Consider the following 26,763-nt stretch of genomic DNA (forward strand, 5'->3'; position numbering starts at 1 on the left):
GGGAAGAGGAAATTCTGCTGATGAAAGAGAGGAAAGTGTGGATAGACTGCCTCCAACCCCATTCTGCAGAGGATTAGTCTTGGCGTAGTCTCCCAATCCAAACCTTTGATGGACCATAGGTGTACTGTTCGATTTTCATACTAGTTTTTGTGTAATCAGTTGCATTATTAGCCTTACTACTAATTTAACACAGCTGGAGACCATCACAAAAAATGTGTATTATTTTAAATAGTGAATAAGCTCACGACTCTGTTGAACACATCCAGTGCTGGTTCACTAAACATTGAGCTTGTGGTTGGATGACTACCACCTTTAATGAGTGAGCAACAGCTAAAAGTAAATATACTAAATATATAACTAAATATATAACCTATACAAGGATCTGGACTTGAATAGATTTTTTTATGCAGAATGTATGATAAGATAGTGATTTGAAGGTAAATTTGAAGAAAGAAGTTTAATAAAAAGCAAAGATGGAAGAAAATAAGTAAAAGAAGCAAACAAAAAGAAAGGAAGACAAAAAGGAAACAAATAAGGAAGTAAATAAGAAAAATTAAAAAACAAAGATTTTATTACCTGTTGTCACGTTGTGGGGGGGCCCCCTGCCGGTCGCCCCCGTTTACAGCGGCAGATGTCCTGTTTTTGGTCACATGATGTTCGTCCCTCAGGGGGGCAGGACCCGTGATCCGTCTCACCTGAGGGTCGTTTGTTCGTCTATATATGTCTTGTCTTTGTACCAGTTGACTGCTGGTTATTATTTCCTTAATTTGGATCTATGTCACGGGTATTTGGTTTGCGCACTTTCTATTAAACCATCCTCTTTCCCTGAGACCTGGCGTGATCGCTTCCTTTTTAGTTGCTCACACTACCCGTCACACCTGTATTACAGTTTTGTATTAGTTTATCTCATCACTGCATTTCTGTTCAGGCTGTATGCTAAGTAACCTATGTGTTAGGTACTTACCTATGAGAAGAACCTCATAACAAAGTGTAAAACACGTACAGTTGTTCCAGCTCTTGCTGGCATGTTCTTCAATGCATTCTCTCTCTGTAGCTCTCTATCTATAGCTCTCTCTATTCCTATACCTATCTTTGAGTTTTACATTTCCTCACCGCCAACAGGAAAAAGAACTTTGGGGAGATTAAGTATCCTAATAAATAACAATGCAGATACAGATTATTAGAGTAGACATGAGATGTATGAGCTGTGAAGTGGTTTGAAATATAATGGCTTAATATATCAGTTATATGTTATATAATAATATGCACAACCACTGTTTTTCTTTAAAAATTCAACAATGGCTGAACAGGTCATAAATATTAATCAATTTGACTACTACTAACAACTAATTTGATAATTTACTGAACTGGCACTCAAGAAAACAAAGTTATTACATATCTCATTTTCATGCCTTTAAAATAAACAAAAATCACAATGTAATATATTGTTGATGGCTATAGTATTCAATTTTAAAGCAGTATCATTTGTTTACAGATCTTTAAATGTTATGACTATGACTACAACCTGAAAACAAAGAAACCAATAGACATCCACTGCTTTACTGATTAATCAATATTTTTCTCCTGACTCTATGTGCTAATCACATCTTACATATAAGTGTGTTTAGTTTACACCTTTTGGAAGGTCTGACTTAACAGCACATGAGATCTTTTAGCAGACAATTCTGTCCAAGAATATTTACAATCATCATCAAGTAAGAGTTAAGCAACCCTCTGATTCCTGGTCCACTTCTTTGACCACTGAACCCCCCCCCCCTCCGGCTTGCACCATCATGTTTGCACTATATTGTTCTATGTTTGTTCTGCGGTTCTGATGGACAGTGTACAGCCTGAGATTACTGATAATGGGTTTCGACCTGTTTGGGCTGTCACACTCTTAAATCACTTCAGCAGATTTCAAAGTGTCTGATTTACACCTGCACTAGTCCATAAAAAAGCAGCTGGCCTGATACTCAGGAACATTTCTAACATGGCATACTTACAGTCATTTCTGTAAAATTGTTTGAAACATTTGAAACGCTTGCTGTAGCACTTTACAAACTCACAAGAAGAAGAAAAAAACTGCCAAGCAACCCTATCGTGTTTTAACAATGAAATGACTAACTTGGGACATATTAGGCCAGCTTCCGGAGCAAAAATAAAGCCACATCTTGGGCTAACTTGCAGTGCCAGTGGTAAATCATCACTGGAAAATCATTGAAGTGTAGGCATAGGCTTAATGGGGATGTAGCAATCTGGCTCATTGAATTTATGCTTATCAGTGAAGTCTGACATGCAGCTCTTTTTTGATAGCCAAAGACCATATACAATTGATGCTATTCTATTTAACTGGTTTTACCTGATAAAAACTAATCATTTGAGCAGATAATTTGTTAATAAATTGTATGGTCTATCTGCAGACAATCATTCCAAACAAACATCCTTATGCTGGGAGTTTGGAAATGTTCACACTGGTAAATTTTATCAAAGCCATGAAATCTTCATGCATCTTCTCAGTGAATTAACATATTCTGTTTGCATTACTTTTTTTGTTACAAAATCTCACTGGGACCACAACGAATAGTTTAATCATGTGTCAGAGCAAGGTTTTACTGCTCTCCTAATTTCTTGCTTATGTACAAATTAACAAAATTACTCTGCCAATTTGCTTATTTCTTCAAATAACTGAAACCAAATGTGAACGTGCATCAGATCCCATAGTAAGACTTTTAACACATGAAACCCATAACTTAAAAAATTCTTGGAATTTTGACATATGTCTTTATTGCTTCCAAAGCAAAAAAGAAAGATGGAGAGGAATCAAAAGAGAAAATACCAGGGAATAAAACATCTGCATATAAGATCTGTTTATTAATGAATGAAAGATATTCACATTGTCATTCATCAAGACATTTTCAGGAAATACTTAGCATTATAGCCTCCTTTTTTAACATCTGAGCCCTGTGTAGAGACCTCTCCACCAAAGACTGCTCTCAATATTTTGATATTGTGTTTTCACAGGTGCACTAAGTATTCTCCAGCTCCCTCAAACAGGTTAGCCAAAATGAGTTTGACTGTGTGTGGCTGGACTTTACACATGTTTCCAGTGAAATATCGTTATTATTGATGAGATGGAGACTCCTGCACGTTAAGCTGAAAGCATGGAATTTTTGGAATACTCAGTCCAGGTCCGCAAAGTGAGCTTGCTTTTCTTCTGATTTTAATTAGCAACATCTGGTTGCATTTTATTACTTTTGGTGTACTCTTCCACGTAAATACGGATCAGAATCCCGGTGTTTGACACCTGTTATAACGTCTGACTGTAATGAACAGGTTACAGTATGTGATATACATTAGACTGGTCACCGTTGCTGGGCTTTCTGAAATGTAACTATGAGTCCATATGTTTTGGATCTCTGAGTGAGGCATACCCCTACTTCAAAAGTGTCTCCTATCCTCTATCACATCGATTTAGCATGAGTAGGTACAGGGATTCTAAGGTGTCAGAAGTCCAGCTGTGGAGCATTATCCCTGTGTTTCTACTCCCTCTCAAAACACGTGTGTGTTTTCACTTCATACTTCCTTTTTCAGTTCCGTTCAGCTCTACATGTGAGCTGCTGTGTCTGAGGATCTTGAGATGGTGGATTTATAACTGAGCTACTGCTACAGCGATATCCTCTACAAAAATGCGTTATGAGTATTTTGGTGATGCAGTTAAAGAAACAAGTCTGAAATACATGACAGATATAATTCTGATGATTTTATGATGATAATAATGGTCCTTTCCATAAGGATTATGCTTTTACATGTTATGTAAGTAGAATAATTTGTGAATCATAAAACACTGAAATGAAATGCATGCAGCTAACCCAGTTTCTCTGGAAGGCATATGTGTCACTGACACTATCACAAACATAAAGACTGCACCAAACTGTAAACACAAGTTACAACTCAGCTCCAGGAGGCTGAACACTTCTTAGTTCCAGAGCTAGTTTAACCCCAGACACAGTTTCCAGAAGGTCCTGAAATTGTTGTCCCCTGGGCTTTATTATAACTTTTGACCATTATAGGAGAGTGACCACATGATTAAAAAAATCCCTAAGTCACAAGAGCGGTGTTGATTGTATGGTAAGGCTATAGGTGGGTTAAACTAATTGCACATATTTTGGAGATAAGCTAAGAAATGAGACAAGGTATCACACGGTATGCTCTATAGGCTAAAGCACAGGAAAACCCCAAGCGTCTGATTCTGATGTTCTGTGTTCTGTTTAAACTGACAGCTCAGAACTAGAATACTTATTATTAAAATCTCAGTCTACCAAAATGTCAGACATTTGGCATACCTATAAAGGCACGTTTCAATGGCTTTCACTTTAGACATCCAATTCAATGACAAAATGTGTTATTAAGTGACTAAACTGTAACTCTGAATTATCAGTTTTCAAAAATATTAGCTTGCAAAAGGTTCTCAGTTGAACACCCTGCTGTGTTTAACACTTCACTTTTACCATTCATGCAGCAATAACCTCATTGCTAACGCCAATGTGCGTATTTGTCAAAGGTAACAAGTGAGTAGGCTACGCCTCCTTTACCGCTTCCGAACAGTAGGTGGCAGTAATACGTCCGAACCTGTGGTGTCGTGCAGCTCAAAGGGCTAGAAGAAAGCGAGAATCGATTTCAGTCATTTGTCCAATGATTTTTGTGTTGAGGAGGTGGCTGGTTACAAATTTTACAAGACATTGTACAAACGTCATTGGCTCCCAAAAAGACGCAAAAGTGTATATCGGTAAGGAGTGTCGTTATGAATTAAACGTAATGTAGTCATGAAATCTGTCTATACGTGTAATGAGCTAGCCGGTTTACTATATTAATGAACACTTGTGTACCTACTAGCGAGCTGTCGTCCTGGTCGGGTACGTGTCAGACCGGGTGACACTGCGTACTTTACGCACATTAGCGCCGCTCTTTTCGTACTGAGGTGCAGTATGGGCTTCTGTGCTTGGCTAACTGTAAGCTAGCTAGTTGACTAGTGGGGGTAACTCGCGTTGAACACAAACAAAAACAAAACTTACCTGATGTATAAAAATACATAATTATCTAGAGAGAGATATAAGTGGTTTAAGTTGCACATGGTTTTGTTTTGGCTAATGGCTCATTCCTGCCAACATAAATGACGCTGTTGGGTTAAATTGTTAATAAATAAGCTGACCTGAAAATAATATAATTAAATAAGCTGACCTGAAATTTATGATAGTGCTATAGCCAACTTAATGTGCAGTGGCTGCTTTGCAATCGACTCCCTGTGCCATCTGTAGAGGATTTAATATCTGCAACAATTTTCAGTTGTATTGGACTATTGTAAAACCTTTTATATGTTTATCATTAATGAAATTGCAATAAATTAAATTACAGCATGAAATCAGTGTCCTAGATTAGTCCCTCGGGTAGGGTGAGAGGTTCTCTCTGTGATATAGTGTTGGCAGGGTAGTGGCCCTGTGAACTAAGTAATGGAGTTGATAAAGTGGGTAGGTGGAAGCACAGGCTAGAGAGCAGAGCGCTATCTAATCCTTGTATTTGAAACTTTGCTCATCATTCTATATTGCCTGGTTTTACATTAGGCTTTTCTTATCAAACTGTTTTAATACATTTCATATACACATTTGGTGTGTGTGTGTGTGTGTGTGTGTGTGTCAGCAGCTGGCTGTGCTAATGTGATGGGCAGTCACGGGTGCCAAGGCCAGACAGAGGATGGCACTCTGGAACATGTCTACTGTAGAGGGGCTCTCACCGAGCTGCTGAAATATGGGCCCAGGGACCTGCACACTGCTGTCAAAAGACCTGATCCAGTCAGAGCACTCATCCTCGTTATCCCAGGTAGGCCCTGTCTGTCCCTGACATTAACAGCTTGGAGACACACTGGCCATGTCTTTCTGCTTTGATTATGGAGTAATTGTTATGTGAATTAATTCATGAGTTTTTTTTTGTCAATTCAAGGAAAAAACTTGAATTGGTTTCTTTGTGCTTTGTAACAATTCTGTCGGAATAAGTGGATAAAATATTAGCTATTGAGCTCCATTCTCTTAAAAATGCATACATTAACATAGGTACACTGGTATATAATAGTACAACAGGTTTTCTCCTGCACAAAACAAAAACACCTATTCTGCCACATTTTCACTTTACTTTGTAACCTCGTACTTAAGAACATTCTTAAATTCACAAGTGTTTCCTGAAACTCTTCATAACTTATGTCATCTGTAACTTCAAAGTATTCAGACCCATTTGTAACTCACTAAGTACTTCTCAACTCTACTGCACACTACAGTTAGCCTAATAAGCTTGACATGTTGTGCCATGCACCAATATATAGAACATTTTCACATTCTAACGATGCATTGCATGAAATCAGAATAGGTTTAGAATTGGAAGCATTCCTGTAGTTGTCAGTGCAGTGGATGGCACTGTGATCCTCATACACACACTCAGCTTCTGGAGCCCTATTATAAAGTCATAAGAGTACATGTCCCCACCCCATAATTCCTGCTCAAACTACAAAATCTCTAACTACTACTCATACTACTGTGTTAGTTTGGGTGATGTGGGTGGTTTGCAATGCATCTGTACTGATGCATGAAACGTTAATTGTGTGCGCATTTATAGGCTTGATATGCGATGAATACAAATTGAAAGTAATTATTACTTATTCATTTATTTCTTAATAAAATATTTTTTTCTTAATAAGAAAATATTTTCATGGTATAATAATGAAAAAAGTTATGTAAATCGGTGCTTTTGTTTTTGAAAGAATAAAGAACTTCTTAAAATTCGTTCGTAAATTTGGAGACTAAAAAGGCTTTTGGGAAACACTTGTAAAATTGGTCTTAAAGTTACGTCATTGTGACGCTCGAAATATGAGGCACGACGATCGTCGAACTGTGCAACACGTAACATTTAATGTGACAAAACAAACACGTGAAGCTCCGTGCGGAGTGCAAACAGAAAACACACCTCTCACACAGGCACGAAACTTTAGACAAAGACGAGTACAAGACATTGTGCGAACGCACATTTTATAGGTGAATAACACAGACCCTCGTGATCTCGAGACAAGGTACAGGTGCGACTACGAACACGCTCACAAACAACCCACACCCACGGAACTACAAACATGGACATAACTGCAAGCAGACGACATAATGACACGCCCACAGGGAAGGGTCCGGAGCCGTGACCGTGACAGTCATTCTTCGTAAATCTCTAAGATAATTCATTATTGGCAAAACTCATCTCTAAAAATGTTCCTTTATTTTTTTTCTTTTCAAATGTATTATTTTACATTTTTGCTCAACTTCAAAGCATAAGACCTCATCTCACTTATTAAGATCAAATACCAAATAAGCCAAAGTGTGTTACATTTTTCATTGCCAAGATAGAAATAAGCAGAAACTTGTAGAAGAGGTAAGAAGCGTGCATACGTGACAGCTTGGATAGCAGATGGGAGAAGGAGCGTCCTAAAGGAGGGGACAGTACGCACACCTGCACATAGGCCATAGGAACAGGAATGTTGACTTTGCATTAAAAAAACCCCATTGGAAACCGCTGGTCTATGCAACCACTTCCTCAACTGAGCCATCAATTGGCATGGCCTTACAGAGAAACTGTGGCTCAGGTGCGGATGTTAAAAGATCACAATTCTGTTGTGGATTTTACATAAGCTTCCAAAAGTCCAGCAGAACGTGTCCGTAGTATCAGTTAGCCCCAGGATTAGAGTATTAGAGGATTAGAGGATTGGAGGATTAGAGGACTAGGATTTTTTTTTCTTCTCTTCTTGGAGGAGAAGCATCTTTCCAAATGGTCACAGTAGCACACAGTAGGCTCCTGCACCTCCTCTGTCCTTTTAAACTTTAGCCAACATGTACCATACAGGCTGTCCTATATCATGCTCACAAATTGCCGTTTTGTATAAATGGCAAATCTGTTGTAAATGGGTTTGGCAGTGTGAAAAGTTACATTTTGTAGAAAAAACATTTTAGAAAGGTTAAGTGGTTATTATTTTGGCATGACAGTACAGGATTGTATTAAAGCATATTTTTTGTCTTATAAAGTGTGAAATGTTTGCTAATGTGTTTTATTCTAATGGAAAGTTATATGGCGTTTGCTCTAGGGCTGTCCACGACCAAGGATTTTTTTGGTCGACCAATGGTCGTCATTTACTCCGACTAATCGACCAATCGACCCCCCCCTCCTTCCAAAAATAATTTCCCATTTTGACCGGGATACACATTTGTGAAGTTTTATCTTTAATGCCGGGCTGCCGCATCTATGCGCATTTACCACTAACGCCAGGAGTAACCTTGTGTGACTAACAATGTTTCCTGGTTCATCTAAACACTAGTTCGGTTATCTGCTCAGTTCTTCTCCCAGTCGAAGAGTTCACGGCATAGTCGTGTACAAGAGCGACCCTTTTCCCGCGGGGATTCTAAACTTTGCCATTATTTCGCTGAGTCGCTCTGCTATGTTAGCAGCTGTGTGGGTCACTCCCAAATCTTTAGTTCCTAGCACGAATGAATGCAGTCGGCAGTTATCAGAAATAAAATGCGCTGTGACCGTCATACGTTCCATCTGGTTAGTCCATATATCCGTTGTGAAGCTGAGTGCTTTACAGTTTTCGATCTTGCCCTAAAGTGTTTTGTTTTGCTATATTTGCTCTTAACCGCGTGCGTCACTGTTTCACGTCTTACCAGGCTATATCCGGGCTCGAGGCATTCAATTAGATTTTTAAATCCCTCACCACTGACGATATTCACAGGTCGCATGTCCAGCGCTGTCCTTGTCAAACAAATCACCAACGGTAAATTCGTGTCACGTCTTCCTTTGTCACGCCGTTGAAATTAAAAGTCCCAGAAGCCCTTTGACGAGACGCAGCTTTTTTTCCCTGCGACCAATCGACCAATGGAATTTGGTCGACTAGTAATTTTTTTGGTCGACCAACGATTAATCGATTATTTGCCGTCAGCCCTAGTTTGCTCATAACTACATATGCAACTTTCCATTGTAGATCAGATTTATATTGTGACGCGCGGGCAGGGCGAAGGATGAGACACTGAATCCTTGCGTAACAAACGGTCACTTTTAAGGCGAGAGGGCGCGGGATGGAGGAGAGTGTCGCTCCCTCCAAATCCATACTGCGCCCTGGGTTCCCGAGTCGGCGGAGTTAAGCGGCGCGGGGGAGAGGAGGAAGAGTGGTGGTGCCGCTTGCTGGGGCGAAGTGCCTTCTTAGGCCGGGTGGCGTAGCCTGGCATTTTTGGTGTCTCTTCGCGGCTCGTCATTCTGTGACGCACGGGCAGGGCAAAGGATGAGACACTGAATCCTTGCGTAACAGACGGTCACTTTTAATCGTACACAACGATTGCGCAATAGCGCACGAGGAACCCTCAAACATGTACACAGAAACGTGTAGACTTGGACAACGACGAGCACAGGACACTGCGCGAACGCACATTAAATAGACAAACCACATTAGCCCCACGTGATTATGAGACGATTCACAGGTGAGACGGATTATCACATGACATAACCATAACCACGGAGATCCACTGACGCAGACAAAGCACGTGGACAACGTTAACACACGCCCAAAAGGGAGGGGCCGGGGTCCTCAACGTGACAGACGCCCCCTCCAAGGGCACTATCCGTCCCGGGGGGCCAACAGGACCGAGTGCCCCGAACCCACGACGATGGGCGGATCCGACGCACTCAGTCCTGCGTCTGGGAGGTGACCGCCCTTGGTGAAGCGTCCGCCACGGACCGCCTAGAACACCCTCTCTGGGAAGATGAGGGAAAAGACGTGAGACACATTAAACGGAACATTCACAAACACACACACAGGCACGCTTACACATAGTGGCACGAGAGGGGAAAAAAAAGAGGTTAGGCACACAAATGGGGAGACTAACAAACACTGGTACACACACACACGACATAGGCGCCAGGCTTCGCGCCAGGAGGAGAGCGATTACGGGAGAGAGATCCGGAGCTGCTGGTGCTGCGTTGGGCAGTCCCCCTCCTGCCTTCGTTGCGAACCCTCCGCCAGGTGCAGCGCGGCGGGCGGACGTGCCAGGTGCAGCGCGGCTGGCGGACGTGCCAGGTGCAGCGCGAGGGAGCTCCTCCTCAAAGTCCATCGGTTCCTCCTCACCCTCCAGGACCCCCTCCATGGACTCTGCTGGGCTCTCACCCCGGGAATAGTCCATGGGGCTGGCCCTGGAAGGTCTGGAGGACGCGGTCTCCCCAGGAGTCCTCCGCCCCTTTACAGTTCCCACGGAGGAGGGAAGGCTCTCCTCCTCGTCCTCCGTGTAGGGGTCGCTCTCAGACACTCCTGAACCCACGGACGGGGAATAGTCCTCCGCGCCGTAATCCACGGTGGACGCGTCGTCCTCCAAAGGAGGGTAATAGTCCCGCTCTTCTTCACCCTCCTGTACCGTGGGAGAGGGACCTACAGGCGGAGGGAGGTAGTCCTCCTCTTCTGACTCCTCCTCCTCCTCCTCTTCACCGTAGTCGACGGTGGTGTCGTCGTAGACGGACGGAGGGTAATCCTCGTCCTCCTCCCCCTCCCCAACATAGTCTATGGTGGGAGCGGAGTAAACGGACGGAGGGTAATCCTCCTCCTCTAACTCCTCCTCGGAGTCTTCCTCCCCAAATTCCGTCTCCGGGGTCGAGTCCGTGACGCCGATCACACTGGGACCCTTTTTCGGAGGCGAGAGGGCGCGGGATGGAGGAGAGTGTCGCTCCCTCCAAATCCATACTGCGCCCTGGGTTCCCGAGTCGGCGGAGTTAAGCGGCGCGGGGGAGAGGAGGAAGAGTGGTGGTGCCGCTTGCTGGGGCGAAGTGCCTTCTTAGGCCGGGTGGCGTAGCCTGGCATTTTTGGTGTCTCTTCGCGGCTCGTCATTCTGTGACGCACGGGCAGGGCAAAGGATGAGACACTGAATCCTTGCGTAACAGACGGTGACTTTTAATCGTACACAACGATTGCGCAATAGCGCACGAGGAACCCTCAAACATGTACACAGAAACGTGTAGACTTGGACAACGACGAGCACAGGACACTGCGCGAACGCACATTAAATAGACAAACCACATTAGCCCCACGTGATTACGAGACGATTCACAGGTGAGACGGATTATCACATAACCACGGAGATCCACTGACGCAGACAAAGCACGTGGACAACGTTAACACACGCCCAAAAGGGAGGGGCCGGGGTCCTCAACGTGACATATATACACTACATAGTAGCTGTGAGTACTCTTATTTCTGAATAATTTCATGCATGCAATTGATTCAGCCAGACAGCCTGGGTTTAACTGCTTATGGGCTAGCTGTATGCTGATTAGGGCTCTGTGCTCTTGACTAAAATGAGAACCTTCGGAAAGGGGAAAATTAATGTAAATAGGCTAAAGTGTAAATGGTTCACATTTCTTTTATAAACTATAAATATTGTTTAAGTTGTATACATTCAGTGAATAAAGCAATTAACTAGAGGGAACTCTAGTAAAATCTAAGCATTTAGATTTACTGGAAAGGGAAATGTTTTATGAGAGGTGGGTTTGTTTCCAGTTGGCATACAGGAACAATCTGAGCTGAGATGTTTACATCAGACAGATTTGTAAGGCTTTCTTTCATTCATAAATTAGGGCTGCACAGTAATTGTCACATTGCAACATTGCCAGACTCAAGAGCCTATAATGTGTAAATATGTGAGCCCTTTTAAATATATGCTGTAATATACCTCCAGGAATACAGCATTTGTCATCAGTCCTCAGGTAGCATTTCTTCACCACTGTTATGTTGGTTCCGATATTAAAATGTAGAACAATTTCACACCTTTCCACTGCAAAAGAATTGTTTTGTGGCCAGAGATGTCGTTGAGGTTCTAGCCCATAAATAGCTAGTCTGGACCCATGGAGCCTGTGATGAATGCAGCCAGAGGGCGTATTTCAACCCATCATTGTGAACGTTTCATGTACCAATAAACGCAAGTTGCTGTTTATTAACTGCACGCATTCATAACCTAAAAATTAACAAAGCACACAGTCTTGCGCATAATAGTCAATGACAGTCCCTCTGTCCTGCTGAAAAAATAAAATGAGATTTGGATCTGCAACCCCCCGTCCCCCACCCCCCCTTCCCAGGTGAATTCTTTGTCCTGTCTAGGTAACTCCAACATCAGACTTGTAGTTGTTCAGCTCTCACACCAGTGAAAATGTAGGTGGGTGCTTCTCATTTTCACTGCTTCCCGGCAACCAAACCTGGCTTCAGCACTAGCACTGACACTTTGTTGATGGAGAAGTGATTAGGGACCTCACCATACACCTGACCCAGGTAATCAAGGGCCTGCAAAACTCTTGATTACCAAAGTTGTTGTGGATTGAGACCCTCTGATGTAAATGGGTAGAATGCAACAGCTCACTTGAGAGTGAGTCAGCTGTACTTTCTCATGTGGCCAAGGAACATTACTTCAGTAATACTGCTGTTTGTGTGAGTTCACCTTACTTATCAGTGCACAAGAGGCTTACAGAACATGTTTAACAAAAGTGTTGTGAAAGAAAATTCCACGTTTCTCACATTCTGGTTAAATTACATCTTGGGGAAGATGTATCCTTAATGAACCGTTATTACAAAGTTATTACATAGTTTTTCGACAGATGTTATTGTCTCACTGTAACATTAGGTGGCATGTGGTCGAGTCAGTTGATTGTTGAGGTCGCCCATTTTCAGTCTGGTCACTCTTGAATTTGTTGAATGAATGCTGGCATGTTTTGCCTTGCACCTTGTTATCAGACACCTGTTTTAAGGACTCTCGTTCTGTCAGTGCGTTTGCCTGTCACCAAAAACATCACAAAACACCCCCCCCCCCCCCCCCCCCCCCCGTCTTCTTCCTTCATGACCTCAGTCACGTCCGTGTCACGCGTGTTGGTTTCTTGCAGCACGCTTTTAAGAAACGATACTTCAGAAGCAGGTGTCACCGAGAGAAGACCCCGCTCACACCGATGACCTTCAGGAGGGCTGTGGGGAGTGGCCACTTTTCTTCGGCCCTGAATGTCACTGAGCATTAAGCTCAAAGGACTCTTTATGGCGTGCAGACAACCCGTGGCTAAAGGGCTGTTATTGTAGAGCCTGTGCCCTTTTCCCCAGAGATAACGGCGGTAATCGCCGCCGTCTCGCCAGAGTCCCCCTCCCGGTGTCTTGTGTCCGCCGGGGCAAAGCACAGGTGCGGCAGTTTTAATCTGCTACAATAGCTCTGCAATGATGAGGGGAGTGTACCCAGTTAGTGAGCCAAGCACCCTGGCTGGGCCAGAGTGAAAGCAACAGCAGTTGGTAGGTTATGGCAGTTGCATAATGTAATCGGTACTGTTGATTAAAATGAACGTCTTTCTAATGGACATAGTCCAAACATTGTGCACTTTAACCGTGCTTGTACTGATAAGGTTAAGAACAGATGAAACACAGGAAATTTCAACCTTTTTCAGTTGGCAGCTATTTCTCCAAAGAGATTAAATTCCAGTTAATCAATTTATTCTGAAAGAAATCTAGTTTTTGAAGGTAGAAGGAGAGCAAGCAAAGGAAATGGAGAGGGATTGGGGAGAGGGAGGGAGAGAGGGGATGGGAATAAGAAGGGAGAGAGAGGGAATTGAGAGAGAGAGAATGTGGGGAGGGAGGCAGAGCTGCCCTTTGGAAACATGTCAGTTTAAAAAAATCATTAAAATTTTTTTTAAAGAATCACTTCAGTAAGTACTTTAAAAACGTTTCATGTCCCAACATATGGATCTTTCCCAATTGCAGCGTGAATATAAAGAGTGGAGGCTAATGATATTTAATGTCGGTGTGGGACTGACATTCTTAAGCAGAATTCTTCAATATTCTAGTTCACTTGAGGATTTAGCAGTTTAAATTTGACCATGTTGAGATCTTCATAATGTGTTGGGATGAGAGAGGAATAACTTATTATAGCTTATTTTAAAGCTGTAAAAGATGTTCAGTGGCTTGGGGATACTGATGGGTCACAGATGAGTCGGATTTATCAGAACCTGCTGGGCCGAGCAGCTGTGTCCAATACCCCTCAGTATTGTTTGATACATTGTTTGATAATTCGTAATAATCCCACAGTGCATCCTTCCAGTCGCCCATCATGCACTGTGTTGCCATGGGGTGTCCCGGTTGGTAAAGGTCAAAGGATCTATGGCTGGCTTAATGAAGCAGTTACGCTTTACCAAATCAAAGCGCTGAATGAATCCTGCTGTTAAAGTGTGTGGTTGTGGGTTTTTCCACTCGCTTCCCTTTCAGCGTTAAGGTTTTCTCAGGCCTTTTCATTTCTCTTCTGCTTCTCCTTTTCTTCTCACACTACACAGCGTGCTTGTGGCTCTTCACGGCTGTGGTGAGCAGCCCCAACCCCTTTCTCTCTCTTTTTTTTTTCTCATTCCCTCTCCGTCTGTCTCACACTTTGCTCTGTTGCTGGCTCTCGTTCTCCATCAAGCACTTAGCATCCGTCATTTTATTTAACCAAGGCCAAAATCATGTCTTTCTCTGTATATGAATACTGCAGTAAACATAGCAACCCGGACACAACAAGACAATAAAGAGTCCCTATTGTGGTATTCTAATTGAGTTTGCATTTGAATACGGAGCAGGAGTCAACAGGCATGTCGGTAAAGGTCATTATGTCCTCGTATTGAGTATTTTCTAGGAATGTTACCTGGAGGGTGTTTGATTGCCATTTCATCATTAGATCCCAAGACACTCTAATGTACTGAGTACTATTAGAGGTGTTTAGTGACACAGAATAGTGTTCAGAACCTGAGATGATACACTTCAAACATTAGTAAATGTTGCTAGCACAACTTTTAAATGTAGCATTTCCAGTGCTGACTGTTTGCTTCAAAACAAGAATTTGTTTGCTGAAGCACACCTTTCTGTTCCTTGTGGTATCATTGTTTCTGACATATTATATTGTCATGTCCAATATAATTTTAAGATGACTTTAGCCAGCCAAGTTTACACTATAAACACATCAGGCCCCATAGCAGTAATCTGCTTCGGCCCTGCCCTCTTCTGGAGCCACATGGACCTCATGGATTTCAGGGAAGAGCCCTCAGAGAAAATAGTCAGAATCAGAAGAGCTGGCTATAGTGACCCTTGGCTGCATCTTTGCCAAAGTCAATAAAGCATCTTCACTTGTTCTCCTCCTTTTGCATGATGGATGGACTTTCTGGCATGTTAAGAGCCAATCTGTTAAAGCGGACTCCACACACTGTCCGCAGTAGGAATTCCAGCACCTGCGGTGCCGATGTTGTCTCATAGGCGGATTTCTTTTACGAGCTGGACTGGTGTCCACCGTCCCACGATCCTGTTAATGGCTGCGACCGATAATGATCAAAGGAACGCGATTTCAGGATGTCGCCTTGGGGTCGAAGGGTGGTTATCAACAGCACGCGGCGGAGAAGACCCCTTTATGCTCGCGCCAAATGTGACGGCGTATTTCATCGCGCCAAGACCCCATGGGTCACACGTCGCTGTTCGGTTAGCCCGTATGCGCTGATTTAGAGCCGCCGCTTGCGTGTGCGCTTTAGAGAGCAGGGGTGACTGAGAGCTGCCCCTGCACCTGCAGGGCTACGTCAGTGGCGTGGTAGCCCAGGCAGCCTCGGGGTCAGAGACGGCAGGCTGGGTATCTGTTTAATGTTCCAGCGAACAGCCCTGAAATTTATGAACTCAAGGGAAAGAGGGAAACGATAAGGTGGGGGAGAGGAGAGGATAGCTCATGCTTCTGTCCCGCTTCTCTTTTTTACAGCGATATAGGAATGCTTCCTTTGCATTCTTTCCCTGCGCAGAAACAGACAAGATTTGGTTTGCTTCCACTGCTTCGATACTCTTTTGGATTTCTAGTTGAAAAGCCAACGCGTGACGATAAAGGAAAGACAACTCCGTCAACCTGGGGTTCCAAGTAACCGTTTCTTCTTCCTCCGAGCTCAGTTTTCTGAACGGACTGCACTCGTAAACGCGAGCGTTCCAGTGCCGTAGTCAAGTAGTCCTCACATGAAAGGTCTCAATTACAGGACTTCCCCCACTGTAGAATGTCATGCTACTTTAAGCTGTTTATTAAGTGCTTTGCCTCTTTGTGATGCCCCTTCCCCACCGGGCCTCCTCCACCACACACCTCTGCATGTACACACCAGATACACAGGTGCACGTTTGACAGTGATCACTATTAGAACCTTTGATTCTGCCCCGATCCTGAGAGAGATCTGGGCACTTTATTGTGGTGGCTTGTCATCTCTGAAAGCACGGGCATGAAGCAGCTCCTTTGAGCTTTTGGGATGGGTGGTGGGGGTGGAGGGGGGAGTCCCCATCTGGGAGAGATTTGGAAACCCTCAGCATGAATGAAAATGTACAAATGGATTTAATCATGTTGGGCGCGGAGGGGGGTTCAGGAGTGCTGCTGTTGGCCCTTAGCGCCCGCCCACCCGCTTCCCACAGGCCTATCGGTGCGCACGATCTAAACCCGCTCTACCTTGGCCCCTCGGCCCAGGAGGGGACAGGAGGAGCGGGAGTGACAGAAGAAAGTTTACTACTGCTTCTCTGAAAGGATGCACTGCTGTGGTGGAGGCCTGCCCCGCTGAGCCCCGCCCACCTCCACAGAGCACACAGTGATATTGTGCTTTTGAAAAATAATAAAACATTTGTTAACAGTTAGACTTACAAATCAATGTCACTTTAGGTTTAATTTATGTTTTCATAATTAGAGGAATAAAAAGATGACAGCATAGAAAAGACGACAAGTAAAAGCTAAAATGCTGCATAGTGTGGCAATAGATCTAGTTTAAATGGTTCTTTGCTGTCAATACACAGAAGAATACTCAAAACCCCTTACAGAAGTATCCTAAGCCCCGTTCACAAGTACCCTAAGCCCTGTTCACAAGTATCCTAAGCCCCATTCACAAGTACCCTAAGCCCAGCAGTTCCTTCACACCATATTGCAGCACTGCTAACCTCATGGCTTGCCATGATATAAATATTTTTCCTGCATTTCCCACCATTTTTTCCCCTCATATTTCATAGTTTATCATTTTTATTGGCGTTCTACCTGATTATTATACATTCCAAGCACTTTTTGTCTCGGACTACATAAAATGCATGGAGTTGTTGTATAGTAGGCAATTGAACATTTCTGACCCGTTTTAACCCTTATGTAGTTACCTTTCTAGCGTGATCAAATAATATGACTGCTAGGTATTGCAGTGTTTTGGTTTCTCAAGTTTGTTGAAGTTTGTTTGAAGTTATGCAGTGCCTTTTTTGTAAAGCCATTAGTGGTTCATTTGTGGACCGTTGAGAGTGCCGTATCACACAGCCTCTTTTAGAGGCTATGCTGGGTACAGATCACTATTGCTATGTACTGTGTGCTAAGTGCTTGTTTTTTCACCATTACCAGTGATTCTGACCAGTCAGAGGTAGTGAGCAAGTGAGCAATCTGAATTCTTAATTGATTGAATTGTCTTGTGCGATTAGTGATTTCACATAAAAGGACCTTTTTGGCTTTTTTTTTTTTTTGGGCCTCGCACAGATTGTCTTTGTAACGTAGATTAAAAGACTCCCACTAACACAAACATCCCCACGAGCCTGCGCATAAAGGCATTGTGCAACGTGCTTTAAGCAGCTGCAATCTGTTTTCTGATTAATGACTCAGGATATTTGAATCAAAATATGAAAACAAGGGCAGGAACTGTTGCGAGCTTTGGAGCCGCAAAGATCAAGCCGCTAGTAGTTTGGGTTCAAGCGCGGACTACCGCTCGCATGCCATGGCTGGTTTTAGCGAGGCCTGTGCCCCCATCACCCCCCCTACCCTCCCCCAAGGGGCCTCGCATCTCGAAGTTTTGTGTTTTGTCATGGATGTCATTAGGCTGCTTGTAAAGTGTTTCTGTTTGCTTTAGGGCTTCTTTGAGTGCCAGATCCAGCTGGAGGACACCACCCACTGCATAACATGCTCCTCCACCGCTTGAGAAGGTTACTTCAAAGGAAAAGAATTTCATGTTGACTGTAACGGTGATCAACTGACACTGATGGCTCCCATAACTTGAATCTGTTGCGAATTACCAATAAATGTACAATGTCGGTGTTTTGGGGCTACGCACAGTTGCACTGGTCTCCTCACCAAGCCTACATCTCCGCTCCGATTAAGTTACAGCCCCAGTTTAGGATTGCTCAGGAAAGACCGTTTTGGTCTAGGACTAGACTTAATGACGAGTGTCCCGAAAAACAGTCTGCGTTTTGATTTACGCAGCTGCACGCATCACGGGCAGCCTGATGGGAAGGAGCGGTTGTGTCTGGGACAGTTTTGCTCATCACCCAGTTTCACTGTACTTGGAGCAGGCCTACTGACTCACCAGACTGAGAACTACGAGCACCTTGAGCGCACCCAAGAGACGGAAGTTACTCACCGCCTCCAGCATACCACAGCGCTAAAATGACCGTGCTACTAGGTGACAGGACTCCTGATATGACTCTTTCTCCAGGTGGCCGTCGGTGACCCCCCCCACCCCCCGCCCCCCCTTTTTTAGAAATTCTGCACAAAACATCAGTGGACTTGTGGTGGAGTTGCGCAACTCATTTTTGCTGTGGTGCTGTCATACATAGACTCTCGCTCACACACAAGATTTATGGCGGTTTGAGACGCTGCCCAAAGAGAGCTGGAGCGAGTTGGCCCTGACCACTGAGACAGGGTGCTCTTTGTTCAGTTGCAGGGACAGCTGGCTCTCAGCACTGCCGCCTCTCTACCCGTCCCCTCTCTCTCGCGCTTCGTCCCGTCCGCTAAGACCGACGGCACGGGGTCGCTGACCTTGTGGACGACCTCTCACTTTAACTGGGGCTTAGCTTCTCGTGTGACCGGCCATTTGAAGGCCCGACACCTGTCTGAAAGCTCTGCTGTAGCTTATGTGTTACATTGACTATCATGTATTACAGCATATGAAAGGATTACATGCTGTCCACAATGAAAGAAATGCCCTTGAAAGGAAAAAAATGTTATAAAAAAAAAAAAACCTTTTCCCTTATCATGGCATGTGATATAATTTTAATATTTGGTATCATCCCTTTGTATATATAAATGTATGTATATATACGTTTAATGAGTTCATTTATTTGCTTATTTATTTTCAACGTGGCACAAAATCCCAGCAGACCCCTCCTGTGTTGCAAGTAAATTAAGCTCAATAGGTCAATAGAAGCTCTTACCTTGGCACATTAAGGTTGTCTGAAATGTTCATACCTTCCGTTTCTACCAAGTCTTCACCTCCAGTGTTCCCACCAAGAATCCTTGTCCCTGAAATGTCAATGAAAACCAGCAGCTGGGTCAAGGTAAATGAAGTTAGGTTCTGTTCACCGCGCTCGCAATGTGTGTTTTATTCCATGAGGCCATGGAGTCAGGACCCCTCGTTCAGCGTCATGTCTGATTTCTTCTCTACGTCTTTAATTTGAAGGCCCTCACCAGAGTCTTCATACTTCTTTTCTGTCCTCCACAGGCAACCCAGGTGTTGTGGGATTTTACAAAACCTTCACGCGGACGTTGTATCAGGCCTTCAACCGACGACACCCTGTATGGGCAGTGAGCCATGCTGGACATTGTTCACCTCAAGACTCGATGGACATGGTTGAAGGTAGGAGATCCACAGCAAACAGTATATTAAAAAAGCACCTTTTAAAACTGAGCACAATAGTAATAGTTTTAGTAATAGTAATATATTTCTATTAATTTAGCATATCAATTTACTCCTGATCATGTTTCAGTATGATGACGAAGCCACTAATGCAATGAAGTCAGTAGGTGGCAGCAGACAATTAAGGAGGTTATGGAGCTCCTGTTATGAAGGGAAATATGTGATGCGTGAAGTGGAGAGGGTCACAACCCACCAAAGAAAAGGGGGAAATGTCACTAAACGTCCAGTCCTCTCATTTGTCACGCTGTCTTCCCACGTATTTGATACGTTGTGCTTTGTTTTAGTGTTATTTCTGTTGTCATGTAAAGTTGTTACTTTTTTAGGATAAGCCTCATGTCGGACGATGATCTTTTACGGGCTGCCCGCTGAGCCCCGGTGTCTTGGATTAGGGTATAGAGTTACCAGTCAGTCCTGCGGCCGCCCGAGAGCCTGGGCTCCTGTGGCCGCCACGCCGTGCGGTGGAATGTGGTGCGCGAGTTGCGATCAGGGCTGACTGGGCACCTTCTTCCTCCTCTTCCCCAATGCCAGCGCATTGAACGTCCAGCATGTTCATCCATAAAGCAGCGTGGACGTTTTTATTGAGCTCGCTACGTGGGAAAGACGTTAGCCAAGCCCACCTGTAATAAGCCAAACCACATACAGATGGCTCAGATCTCCAGAAACACCACTTCCACTGGCTGGCTTGATGGATTGGACAGTGAAGGTGGAAGCTGGCCATGTCAGGTCCACAGACAGTAAAAAAAAAAAAACACACACTACGTAGGCTATTCACTTCTCATTAGATTCTATTTAGACATATTTTCCACATATTTTTGACCCCATGAACTTGGATAATGATTCCATAAATCATATCATTACCAATGTGATTCAGTGGGAAAGTGAAAAGTTTATTATTAAATGCAGCCATTTGTTAATATAAATATTCAAAGCCGAGAAGCTAAGTGCATTCATGTGGTAATTAAAGGGTTGTAGATAGTTTTAGCGTGCTAAGTGCCTTCATGTGTTCCTTGAACCCCATGAGATGTCATAAGCATTGCTACAAATTGAAGCACCGAGCGACTCCTCTTTTTATTGTGAACACATGGTGAGCATTTGCCAGACCGCAGCCATACGCTGCTCACGGCCACACAGGCGGTATCTGGCGACGCTCAGACAGCAGATGATGACATTTATTGCTGTTCGCGTGTCGCCCAATCACGTCACAGGGTGATTAGAAGTCACAGCTCTGTCTTGAAATCGGATTTGCCAGGAGATGACAACAAGCAGCAAGCTTTTGCCAAGACAGCACAGATTAAGGAGAGGACATAAGTAAAAGTTAGACTTCCTTTTCCCCCTCAAAGCTCTCTGTTTGAGTGACATCCCTGATTATCATCAATGGGAGGCTTGGGCAGGGCGGCACTAAGTGTGCGGCGAGCTCCTTTTCTCTTTTTCCGTTCAGTCTATTGTCTACTCCCTCTCACTTATCCGTCCCTCATCATCTCCTGCCATTTGGCTCCCAGATGCCCCTGTCCAGGGAAGTAGCTGCTTTTGTTCTGGCCCATTGCTGAGCTTATAGAATATCAAACTAAAACCGGCAAAGATCTGTAGTCAGATGCTAAGGAACCCGTGTTAAGGAACCCCTCATATTTTGTGTCACAGGGTTTAGATAGAATTATTTTTATGTAAAATCCTCTGCCATTTTAGCTGATTTTTTCCTGGTATTTGCCTCATCAGTAGCCCTGTGTGCCTGTGTGTGTCTATGTATTACGGTTTGTATTCATTCGTTTAAAGGTTGCGTTTTGTACCCATAATGACTTTTTGTCGTTAATTATTATAACCAGGGTTAAGTTTGCAGTGGTTATGCTGTGTGAAGTGGTAGTCCAGTCAAAGAGGAACTGCTCTATAATCGACTCTGAATGCTGCCCATTCAGATGTTGCCACTGCTTAAAGGCCGCTCGGTCACTCGGGGGTGAACAGCAGGCTTGGCTCCTTGGAGCTCGTGGAAACCTTCTCTTTGCCCGGGGGAACCAGCCGACCCAGCAGGGTTTCGGGGAGACTTAGAGGGCATTGATAAGATCGTCAACCTCGTAACCACTTCAGTCACTCGGGCGTTATGGGTCTGCTCGTATTTTACAGCAAACATTAAGCGATATCACATCCTTCTGTTTGGGGAACATAAGCGAAAGCACGGGGTGATGGTGGTGGGGGTAAACATGCCGAATATCCCAGTGGGGAAAACTCTTCCTGTGGCTGGCAATTTGTGATTCATGCTTTTGATTACATTGAAAATATATGTTAATACAAACACAGAGAACATTTTGGTTCTTTCCAAAGTCAATAACCGTGTCCTGGGTCAAGCCTTGACTTTCAGACCCACAGTCTTCATTCATTTGGTAAGAATGAGTCTGCAAGGCTGCAGCTCAGAATCCACTTTCCCTGCCTTGATAGGACTAAATTGCCCACTATTAGTGTCCAGACTGCTAAAGCATGCAACAAAAAAATGGAATTTCCTTCATTCTTGTAGTCCTGTCTTATGTATGATGGCAGCAAAATGAAGCATTTAAAGTATCTCTCAGATCAGTTACTCACAGGTCAGCGTTTGGGCTCCTCTGACTGGACACATCCTCTTCCTCAGGATGCTGAGAATTGTGAGGCTGCTATTGGCCACTCCTGTTTAGAAAATCACATTGGTCAGATTTCCTGTCATTTTGCTTATATACTTGCATTACAGAACCCTTCAAAATTACCCCTGAAGTGGCACGTTGGCAGCAGCGAGTCCCTAATTTTTTTTGTGTGTATTTTATGTTATTGATGTGTTATTTTTTGGTCCACTTTTTAATTTCCCCTTCTGTGAAGGGTTAGAAGAGTCTTACTGCACGGCAGTGATGTAACGACTTTGAGCGACTCATAACAGATCTTGTTTCAGTGCCTTAATACCTGGCTGTTACCAGAGCTACTGATGTTGCTTAGAGACAAGAGAAACGGCCTGTGCAGTTTCTGAGACGCTTGCTGTCAGATGTTCAAAATGCTGAATGGGAAATATCTTCTGTTCCATAGTTCTGTCTCATAGATTTGTTCCATAATCCACTGAAATCCAGAAAGGCAGAATCCAGGCGATTGTGATACTTTGCACACAAAAAAAAGTGGCAACCAGCAAGTACATGAGCCTTTAAGGCAGTGCTGTGGCGTTAGGCTATAAGCATGAAGTCAAGTTCAGTTAAGTGGGTATACCTCACAACCAGGTACTGGGAAGTCCAGGAAGGCCTTGTTCACCCTGCACTCCGTGCTGTTAGATAAACACAGGTAGGCCAGGCTAGGAACTGCTGGGAGGGGAGGAAGGTGTAAATCTGGTTCTGGAACGTGAGAAAGAGGGCTCAGGAGTGTTTGGGAGAGCCGGTGTGGAGGAGTCCACAGGACACTGCCTTCAAACCTCATTGTCTGTTCCTAAGCACACGTTCAGGAGAGAAAAGCTACCACTGGCAACAGATCATGGACTTTAGCAAATATTATTGACAGGATATTATATGTGCTAGGAATGATAAATACCTCAGCTAAGCGTAAAATGCATTACCACGAGTGCTTATTTTTGTGCGATTTTGGAATGCCCTATTGAAGATTAATCATTTAGACTGAACGTGTAAACCTAGGTTTATTAGAGGAAAACTCAAGTTTCTGATGTTTCTGTGGGGAAAGCAGGATCTGGTGTGTTTGCATAAAACCATGGGTTGCTACAAATGGTGGCCTTTTCGCAGATAGGCACAGTGGTGGAAGAATGCCTATAGGTTCCCATAGAAATGGGATACAACTGACTATTTGTATTTTGGTTATGTGTTATATCAGTGATGATTATATTGTTTGGCATGTTTAGACTCATTTTGCGGCATGTTGTGTAGTGGGAAAGGTGCCATCTTCAGTATTATCTCACAGGTTAAGGGTTACCTCACTTACTGGGAAATATTGTAGACTTCACCCCAACGGTGGGGGTCCTGTGTGGAAATGTACTCTGTATGCACATGTACTCCGTTGTCTCTACCATCAACCTGATTCCCATTGGTTAACCTGGTGTTTAACAACTGCTGTCTCTTTGATATGCTGGCGGGTATAAAGGGGAAGGATTTTGCTGGAGGGCTTTTCTCTTCCCTTCGCCTCTCTTCTCTCCTCTTCTCTTTTCTTCTTTTCCGCTGGGTTTTGGGGCGGTTTTTTCCTTGGACTTTGAGGCATCCTGCACCGGTCTGTAATGTTCCCATTGGGTATATTATCTTGTGTTACTTTAATTTAGAATAGTGGTTCTACTGTTTAATATTTTGTTGGTTGTTTAATAAATCTGGTTAAATGTGTTACCACGGTCTCCCTTGGTTATTGCTGTAGTGGGCGAGATGAACTCATAATTAGTACCGATAAAGGTACCTCAGAGAGTCAAATCATTTATTATGTTACTACACATATTAATCCTTCCTCTGCACCTGTTTCTGTCCTTGGTTGTAGGTCCTTGGCAAGTAGGCTGGGTAGATAAATACCCATAACTAAACCCCTACACCTGTAATCACAATTACTATAGTCTTACTAGTTCTTAGTCATTCAGCAAAATCACATGGCTAAACACTCTATTCACACTGCTCATTCAGAAAATGTATTTTAATTTACAGAGTTTCTACTTTGTTTAAATGTAATAAATAATTAATAAACAATAATCAAAACCCTCTGCTGTTGATGTCTTTGTTCTGAATGTTCAGTATGTCTGTGGAACATGAATTAGGAATGTTGATCCTGACACATTTGAATTCAGAGCAGCCAGCCCAACGCATTTGAAACACTCTTTGGTCTAGTCACTTTTACCCTTTTGTTAAACTTGCGCACTGTTTACAGCTGCATTTTGGGATTTTTCTCTCGTACAGCTTTGGAAATCAGCCTGTTCTACATCCTAGCCTATGGGTTGAGCTCATTGAAGTCTAGTGGAGTCTAGTGGAGTCTAGGTATTGGGGGCATCATGCGTGCCAGAAGCAAGGTTTCAGGGTTTGCTCCTCTCAGTATAAATTACACTGTCTGCGTTATCAGTCTCTCTAATGGGCTGGTATTTTATGTGATAAAAATGATTTAATGTTCTGAGCTCTTTGTGTTCAATCAGTCTCCATCATTCTCTCCACCCCATTTTTATGTTTAACCTGCATGACATGTAAAACGCATTTGCGCTGATACCTACGGCAACCAGAAGCCCAGATACATTTTTCTTTTTATGCAGAATCTCATTTTAAGCCCATCTGTACTCATCAGCTGAACAAGGTGTGTTTTGGTAAGACTTCTATGACTGAATCTCAACAACAGAGTCTGAAATCAAGAATATAAAATGGAGGTAACATGCTGGTGTCTGGCTCCTCAGGGAGAGAAATAGAACAGGTCTGTTTCTAATCAGTTAAGAAGCTATTAAGGTATAGAGTTCATTATTGTGACACTATCGCAATGCTCATAACAATCGATAAGTTTTTGTTGTACATCAACAAATGTCTCATCAATGTGGTGTTAGAGGTTACTTCTTATACTGATGCAGTATTAACTGGTGAGCCAGTATCGGACCAATGGCATGCAGTATCCAGGCAACAAGAAAGAACATTACTTACAGCCGCCTATCGCTTATTGTTGAAAATGATTACAGCTGTTATTTTCTTCTCATTTGTTTTATTTCAGCAGCATTCTTTAATAAAACAGGTCTCTGGGCATGTTGCCACATCCAGCCCTATCTGCGGAAATATCAGAATAATACCATCAGTGTTATTTTTGCAAAGACAAGATGTGGTATATTCCAGTAACCATATATTGTGTGATGTCTCATAATAGACTGTTTAATCTTTTTATGTCCTTAAGCTGTTATGAGTTATTTCTCTCTCCTTGTGCTTCTCCTCTCCCCCTCTGTCTCTCATTAATAAATGATCTTCAATCATAGTTCACTACAATGATAAATAGCACAAACCCTCCATGCTCCCCCTTCCTTCCTGCTCATTTCTCCTGCTGTCTCCCTCTTTCTCTCTACCTCCTTTCTTTTCCATCGCTCTCTTCTCAGTCTCTGCGGCCGCTTTAGTCTCGTGCCTGCTCATACCCTCTGCCGGGAGTTAACTTTACCTCGTTCAGCACTGCATGAATAAAGTTAATATCAAAGTCTGCCAAGCACTGTTCAGGATCTCAGGTTACCGGAATTGTTCAATGGGGCGTAATTTTACCTCTCTAAAGAAATAATGAAGAAAAAGATCGACATGTTGAAAGAAAACTTCACACTTGGTAAACTTGCCAATTTAATGTGACCCTCAGATTACTGTTTCTTAATCTTTCTTTTTTAAATCTTAGAATTCCAGTTCAGATAAGGGATCTGCCATCAGTAAACACCATCACGTTTCTTAATTATACTGCTGGTCCTGGTGGTAATGAAGACACTCACAGCAGTGTGGTTCAGTGGTGGTGACAATGGACATTGGCTCGAAGTCTTGTGTCCTACTTGTGCTTATCCCATTTTCTCATGTTGTCCTCTGAAGACGCGTCTGTGATGGAGTCGGAGGACGTGTTTGGCGTGAATGGGCAGATCGAGCACAAACTGGCCTTCCTCTTGGAGCACGTGCCTCGAGACACACAACTGGTCCTGATTGGCCACTCAATTGGCTGTTACATCATCCTGGAGATGATGAAGAGAGACCCAGAGTTAAAGGTAAATCAAAACTTTTAAATACACATTCCCCAGGGGCGATTCATTTTTGTATGTTAATACATATTTATCCATGCTAGCCGAATAAGAATTAATAATTTATATTCTAACCATTAAATACCTGAGCATCTAAGTCACGTGAGACCATGTCTTTGAGTGAGGAGGATGGGCTAGATTATGGTAAACCTGGATTAACGTCCCTCAATGTGACCCGTCTGGCCGTGTCTGCAGGCTGATGTCTGGCTCCTCTATATTAAATGTGTAAATAATGACCAGCGCGGCCAGTTTTCCGGCTCCTCCCGCTGAAATGTCATAGGCCACCTGTGTGACATGCG

At 43.5% G+C, this 26,763-nt stretch overlaps 1 protein-coding gene across 2 annotated transcripts in view; it reads left to right on the forward strand.

The window, feature by feature from the left end:
- Positions 1-4,629: 4,629 nt before the first annotated feature.
- The window catches only part of ldah (lipid droplet associated hydrolase), a 40,736-nt gene continuing 18,602 nt past the window's right edge, over positions 4,630-26,763 (forward strand). Inside the window, exons 1-4 of one of the 2 annotated variants that reach the window (XM_076977921.1) lie at positions 4,630-4,786; positions 5,698-5,874; positions 19,567-19,701; positions 26,262-26,431. In XM_076977921.1, coding sequence (XP_076834036.1) covers positions 4,693-4,786; positions 5,698-5,874; positions 19,567-19,701; positions 26,262-26,431 — 576 coding nt within the window. In that variant the 5' untranslated portion in view covers positions 4,630-4,692. Of the gene's footprint in view, positions 4,787-5,694; positions 5,875-19,566; positions 19,702-26,261; positions 26,432-26,763 lie in introns of both variants that reach the window. The other variant, XM_076977920.1, reaches the window with a different exon arrangement.

The sequence above is a fragment of the Brachyhypopomus gauderio genome, chromosome 17, assembly GCF_052324685.1.
Source record: "Brachyhypopomus gauderio isolate BG-103 chromosome 17, BGAUD_0.2, whole genome shotgun sequence".
Taxonomy (NCBI): Eukaryota; Metazoa; Chordata; class Actinopteri; order Gymnotiformes; family Hypopomidae; genus Brachyhypopomus; species Brachyhypopomus gauderio.